The 6,927-nt window shown below is 45.9% G+C and overlaps 2 protein-coding genes across 6 annotated transcripts in view; one reads left to right on the top strand and one right to left on the bottom strand.

Moving 5' to 3' along the window:
• Positions 1-721: 721 nt before the first annotated feature.
• On the bottom strand, positions 722-5,517 carry MED21 (mediator complex subunit 21). 2 transcript variants are annotated; one of them, XM_039707866.1, is made up of 4 exons: positions 5,367-5,517; positions 4,993-5,107; positions 4,662-4,762; positions 722-2,508 (listed from the first exon to the last, which is right to left on the bottom strand). In XM_039707866.1, the coding sequence occupies exons 1-4, from the start codon at positions 5,406-5,408 to the stop codon at positions 2,332-2,334; spliced, it is 435 nt and encodes a 144-aa protein (XP_039563800.1). In that variant the 5' UTR covers positions 5,409-5,517; the 3' UTR covers positions 722-2,331. The 2 variants fall into 2 exon arrangements, with proteins under 2 accessions (XP_039563800.1, XP_039563799.1); XM_039707865.1 differs by lacking the exon at positions 5,367-5,517 and adding an exon at positions 5,220-5,359.
• An 870-nt stretch (positions 5,518-6,387) lies between these two features.
• TM7SF3 (transmembrane 7 superfamily member 3) overlaps positions 6,388-6,927 on the top strand; it is a 20,354-nt gene continuing 19,814 nt past the window's right edge. For all 4 annotated transcript variants that reach the window (XR_005627327.1, XR_005627326.1, XM_039707862.1 and 1 more), the window contains exon 1: positions 6,388-6,638. Coding sequence is in view for 2 of the 4 variants with exons in the window: in XM_039707862.1 (XP_039563796.1) it covers positions 6,569-6,638 (70 nt within the window). In the remaining 2 variants the exon portion in view is untranslated. The remainder of the gene's footprint in view (positions 6,639-6,927) is intronic.

Raw genomic sequence — 6,927 nt, 5'->3', positions numbered from 1 at the left:
CCCTGACTCCACAGTTTTTCTAATGCACTGAAAGTAGGAGTGCTATAAATGACCCAGACCCTGTAATCTTGTATGCCCTACAATTCTTGCCTGAGTACAAGATCTACCATTTCACAGTGTGTTCTGAACAGAGATGTTCAAACCTCAATAGCAGCAGCTGGACAAATCAGCACATGATAAAGAGCAAAGGAATCAACATCTCCAGCCCAATCTAATGCTTTGTCCATTAAACAGCTGTAGCAAATCAGTGTTTTCACTCTTTTGTTGCATCAGACCCAACAGACCCGACAGAAGATACATACTTTGCTGACCAAGCAGCAGACTGTGAAAGAGTGGGTGAAAATCTACAACAGCTGAAGTGTTGAAACATCGAATGTACTTATGAGGGAACATTTTTATAGCTCTGGTTAAGGTTTACTTCCAAGTATGACTACTTATTTGATCCTTCAACAGCAACTAGAAGAGCTTCCACAGTTAGGCATTATCAGGCTGCAGAAATAGAGCAGGTTTCAAGAGTAAAAAAATAGAAGCCTATGAAATGAAAAGAACTGTGGGTCCTGAAGATGTACTGTCTCCCACAGTTCCCAAGTGAGGTGATGCAAATGTTAAGCTGTAACAGGGAATCTACTATGAAGATCAAGTCCCTTTTCCAGCAACATATAAATCTCAATTCAAGACATCCCCCCCCAAAAAAAAAATTAACAAAGCCCAAACTCCTCCCTCTTTTCAAGTCCATTCAAAAAGCAAACAAACAAAAATTCAGCCCACCCTAATCCAAACCATCTTGAGAAGCACTGGATGTAGTTTTTCCAGGAAAACCCAAAAACCAGGCCCTAGGACTGACTTCAAATGAAAATCTGGCCTCTCAAGCTCCCCAGGACATGGGCAAAATAAATCAAGGACAAGCTGCCATAGGCCTAGGGCTGTACTGTAGTCTGTTCACCCTCCAATCTTTTTTTCCTTCTGCAGAATCTGATAGTACAAGAGTTCCACAAGAGCAGATTAAATTTATGACTACAGATATGCACATTTAATAAAATATTATTAAGCAATGAAATACCAGTCTTATAAAGTACTTACAGTTTTAGTATTTGTTAAAGGTAGGAACACCTTTGTCTTTTTTAATCCTCAAAACACTGCTGTGCTAGACTTGTTGCATGCTAAAGGCATTTTTTATTTGCTCTGATTTGTCTGGGTGCATTAGAAATATATGTAACTTTCAAGTCAATGGTAGTGTAGTCAATATATAGAAACAGGTAGTTTTGATCAGGAAATGAGCAGATGTTATGTGGCAACAAACAACATCATGCATTAACAAGGCCAGTAACTCAAAACAACAGAAAATGAGCAAGTTTAACCCCAAGTTCATGCTTTGAACCCTACATTAGCTGCTGGTTTGGTGTTGGGGTTTTATTTTAAATATCATAAGAGATATTAGTATTTCTGTAGTCCTACAACAAAGAGCAGTTAATTCTGTGATTGTGTGAAGATAAGTACATCTCTGTAGAGCGCCTTGGGGACAATGGGAATCTTGCTGCTTATGATCACAGCATTCATATGGCAGCTGCGGCTTACACTGAAAAGCAACTTGATGTAATAAGCTATTTTCAATTTTCTCACTGCTGATTTTTATCCAATCATCCAATGCTTCCTCATCACTGCTGCTTTAGAGGCACTCACCAGTTGCCAAGAAAATATAGAATATCAGTAAAAGCAGAAAAATAGCACAAGCAAGAACAAGTGTATCGGTGGCAACAATGGACTCAAAGGATCATTTGTGAATTACAAACAACAATAAACGTCAATATCAGATACCTGCAGGTTTATTTCTTTGTAAATGTGATGCCAATGACAAGAACAATCACACTGTAAACATCAGTTTAGTTATCCGTTCATATGCTCTGTAAAGGGTGGTAAAACAGTCAGTCAACATTACCAGTACTGTTAATTAAAACATGACCATCACTGCATTCACAGCACCACCTCCAGGGAACTCTGGCCAACTCGTAAGTGTCTGAGGCCTATAAAAAACATACCATGACCATAGTGGGATTAATTCATATAAATACTTCTAATATGTAATAAATTCGATTGAAGTAATACTTGTGAACAGAAAGCTCGTTGTAAGTCAAAGAAACAAACCCACGCAGATCTGTAGCAGAGCCCCTATAGAAGCGTTTCTCACACAAAACCCGCAGCCGAGCTGTGCCAAAACCGTCGCGGAGCAGAGCGCGAGGCAGCCCCGCGGGAGGGTGGGGCCAACCCATCCATTCCCGAAGTATGCAGAGGCGTTCCCAAAGCTCTTGGGAAGGGCTGCGGTGCCCCCTGGCGCTACGAGTCGGGCAGGGGCTGGCTGTGGGTGCCGCTCCGCGTCTTCAGCTGCGACTGGGCGATGTCGGCCAGGGCGCTCTGGATCTTCTCGAGCAGCACATCCCCGCGGTACACGACCTCCTCCAGTCGCACTGCCGCCTCGTGGTTCTCCTCCTCCAGCCGGTACAGGCAAGCAGCCTTCAAAGCAAAACCAGGATGATGCCCAAAGATTTTTGCCTTTTTATGTATTTTTCATATATTCCTACCTCTGGATGCTACTATCACACAGTCCTAGTATTTTTCCTACAATTCCTCCTTAGAACAATAAGCTAATCCTTCTAATGCATACTTGGAACTCTGTTTAATCTTATTCTTACAAAGAAGAAGCCTGACCAGGAGGTTTTTTTTTCCAACCAGAATCTGAGAACGCACAAGAAATGGTATGAAGAAGCCCTTGAACAACTCCAATAGGGTAGAATGCAGGGAAAACTAGCTAACCAATTACTCTTCTAATTGTCAATATTTATTAGATATGCTAATTTATTAAACTCATAAAATTGTAGAAATCTGATGCTGGGTGTGTCCCAATGCCTGTGACCATTGGGACACATGGAAGCTTCCAATAAAGGCCTGCTCTTTATTTTACTATTTTAACACTCTTGCAAGAGTTTCTTCTTTTGATATTAGGTAACAGGGAAAAGCAAAGATCTTCAATAGAACCCTAAAGTGACTTTGCTACTCAAGGATGCTGAGAAAACAGCTGGTGCTCCCTAAAAAGAAAAAGGTTCTCTTGTTTAATAGTTGACTGCAACTAACTCATGAATTAGAGCAGAATTTGTACTGTCAACTTCACCAAAAGGGAACTCACAAGGGGCAGCTAAATTGTGTTGAGCATTCATGTAGCAGCACCTCCTTTTATCATTTAAGACAATACTCAGATCTGAAACATACACCACAACAACTTTAGTATAAAAAACAGATTTCTACTAACCAAGTATTATCTACCACTTCTCAACTAAACCTAGAGTGCATATTTGAGAGTGTTTCAAGCATCTTCAAAACCATTTCTTTGGTGACTATCAGAATATTTAATAAGAAAATAAATATCAAACTGGAATACAAGTGATGGAATCCAAGCTAGTTTATCTTAAAACCACACCAGACAGAAAGTATCAGAAATTTTTGTGACATGAAGTTCTTCATCAAGACAGCAAGAAACTGTTGAAGTATCACCTCCAAGGAAAGCATGTCCCTACTGGAAAATGAGCTCCTCCTTCTGGAGTACCTTGCTTTGCCCACACCAGCTGCCACTTTGGTCAGACCCTGCTCAGTCATGGAATAAACTGGAATTTGTCTGCAGCAGGCATTCTATCTTCAGCTATTAAAAATGCACTTACAGGAAATTATGCTAGTGTTAACGAGTCCAATTAGGATGTTCAGCAATTATTGTGACTAGAAAAGTCCCCAAATTTAACCTCCTCTGTTTAAAAACAAACGTGATGCCACTATCAAATAATTTCTCTTTGGCCAATTTGCTGTCAATCTTCTGTAAAACACTTTTGAATGGTTACAGAGTATCAATGCAGGTTTAAAACTTCCAGATGATCTTAAAGGTCTTCATCAGGTTTGTCAGGGTAACAGCATTCTACATCTTTCATGCATTCCAAAAAGAAAATACTTGTTGTAAATCCAGCCATTAGGAGTCACAAAGTAAAAAAAAAAAAAAAAAAAAAGGTTTTAATAGGTAAAATCTGTGAAGAATAGAAAAAAAAAACCCAAAAAAACCCAAGTTTGACTGGTTCAAAGGAAGACTCCTTGTTATTAAAAAGTGATGGAATTATTTTGTGGCAAAGCTGAAGAACTTAAAGGACACCCTACAAAGTCTTTAATCAGAAACAAAGTGGAAGAACAAAAGACTTCTGTAGTGTTGGTTCTGCAGCTACAAAATGAAATGTGAGAAAATATTAATTATTACACAAAGGGAAAAAAAAGAATAAAACAATGCACAAAGCATCAGTACTGTTATATTTTTCTGTTAATATCTGAAAAAAAAGGTGAGCAGTTTCCAGTATAGTGGTGGCATGATAAAATAACTTTTTTTTTACGTTGTAACAGAAAACTAAGTCTAAAATATTGTCACTGATTATAATCTTATTTGGAATAAGATGTAAGTTCAGTATTTCCACTGAGCCTACAAAGTACTCACAGGCTACCCTCATGAAAAATTCAGGTTTGTACTAAAATAATTTTTCAATGATGCCATGGCTTACAGATGAAAAAATGTGTTTAAAAAAAAAGAAAGAAGTCTGCCTTCAGGAGCATTCTGATACTGGAATTAGGAAAACTCCTACCTGCAAAGCTGCTGTGGATTCTTCACTAGGCAGAGAATCTATGAGAACATCAATATCCTTGGCAGTGCGAGCAATCAGAGCTGCGAACAGCTGGGCATACTCTGCACAAAACACAGCACAATTCAGGCAATCGCTCAGGGAATTATTAGAAACAAGCACAACTCTGCTGTCACAATGCTATGCAGGAAGTGCAGCCGACATCCATTGACGACTTAACCTCCAACACTGCACCAGCTAAGGGGGAACTATTTGCCGAGGCCGTATTTTGCATTCCCGAACACACCACCCCGAAACACGTTCGCGTGCAAGAGACGCAGGGAGCCGGACTCACCTTCCGTGGGGTTCACGGGCTGATCTTTGTTTATGGCAGTCTGGATGTTGCTGAAGGAGGCCGGGGGGCCGCACTGCTGCAGCACTCCGATGGCGTTACAGAACTGGTCCGCGAGCTGCCGGCAACAATTAATATGGCGTTAATCACCCTGCCCCATCGCTACAGCCACCCCCGGCTCACGGCTCACCCCCGCCCTTCCAGCATCCCGCCATGTGGAGGGTGCGCACCCCAAACCCGCGGCCATTTCCCCCGGTTGGGGGACTGCGGGCGGGGGGCCGCATCGCCGCATCCCCGCACAGGCAGTGCAGCCCGTGCCGTGCCGTGCCGTGCCGTGCCGCGTGGCCTCGGGCGAGCGCAGGCAGCGGCCGCCTCACCGAGTTGACGGCATCCTGCAGCTGTGTCAACCGGTCAGCCATGGCCCCGGCGCCGCCGCCGCCGCCCCTGAGGCGCGGGGGACCGGGGGGCGCGCGCGCCGCCTGGCGGCCGGGAGGAATGGTTGGACAGCGGGGAGAATCCGCTCGCTGCGGGGGTGGGCAGGCCTTGGGACGGCTGCCCGGGGCGGCGCTAGAGTCACCTCACCGTCCTTCAGGGTGTTTAAGGAAAGACATGACTTGGCACTCAGTGCCATAGTCTACTTGGCACGGCGGTGTTCAGTCACAGGTTGAACTTGATGATCTCTCAGAGGTCTTTTCTAACCTGAGTGATTCTGTTACTGCCACGGCCTTTTGCTGAAGGCCGCAGCAGCTCTCGGGTGCTCCACTCCAGCCCCGATCTGAGCAGGCAAGAGCCAGGGCAGTGTTCCCAACAAGCCAAATCAGAGACAGCATCCGGCCTCCGAGCCCAGAGGGTGGAGAATAAATGTCATTTGTGCCAGTCGGTTTGTGTCCATCTTTCTTATCTCTGACAGCTGGGTACAATGCCAACCTTCTCCCAGGTGGACCTTAGAGATCATCTCTTTCCAAACCCCTGCCATTGGCAGGGACACTTTCCACTATCCCATGTTTCTCAGAGCAACCATCCAATCTGGCCTTGGACACTTCCAGGGATGAGGCAGCCACAGCTTCCCTGTGCCAGGGCCTTGCCACCCTCACAGGGAAGAATTTTTTCTAATATCCAAACTAAACCTCAGTTTGAAGCCATTTCTGTTATCCTGTCACAACATGCCTTTAGAAATAACCACTCTGTAGCCTTGTCACTGATGCTGCGGGTGCAGCAATAATACAAATAATCCGCCCAAAGTGTTTTCCCGACGGCAGGGCTGGGTGAGGATTTTGTTTGCCCGCGCACATAAGATGGGAGGAGAGGACTCTTCACGCTCCAAAGTTAAACCCCAAGTCCCAAACTACCGATCCGAACCCCACCGTGCATTTTTAGGAGTTCGCAGCTGTTACCGCGTCCAAGTGCTTCCTCTCTGCACTCCCACTGCCCTTCCGGCACGGCCCTCCCACAGGTGCTGGAGTGGGGCGGGAGCGGCTCCAGCCGGGCGGGTCCCGCCTGCAGGCCGCCCCCAGCCCCGCCCCTGCTGCCCGGCTGGTCTCCGGCCTCAGCTCCCTTTCCACGGTCCTTCCGCCGTGCCATGTGGGTCTCGTCTCGCTCTGCGCTGCTCCTGCTGCTCATCGGTGTCCTGCGCCATGGCGGAGCCTTAGGTGAGGGCGGTGTGAGCTGGAGCGGGGGGACGCGTGGGGCTGTGGCCGCCATTAAGCGGCCGCAGGAGCCCGACTCGTACCGGGAACTGCGGGGCTGTGCCCGGGGTCATGTCCAGCGGTAGGGGCTTGCTGCGCCTGCAGAGCCTTTTGGGGTGTCTCCGATGGGCGACCTGCTGCTGTCTGGAGGGATGAACAGGAGTGCGGAGCAAAGCTGCCTGCGGCGCTGTAGGAGCGATTCGTGGTTATCTTAATCTTTCATGCGGACAAGGAGAACCACCCTCCCCCCCCC

This window comes from Passer montanus, unplaced genomic scaffold (genome assembly GCF_014805655.1).
Source record: "Passer montanus isolate IOZ18808 unplaced genomic scaffold, ASM1480565v1 scaffold20, whole genome shotgun sequence".
In the NCBI taxonomy this organism is placed as follows: Eukaryota; Metazoa; Chordata; class Aves; order Passeriformes; family Passeridae; genus Passer; species Passer montanus.
Note: the sequence above shows the minus strand (reverse complement) of the source record. Positions and strands in the feature narration are given on the sequence as shown.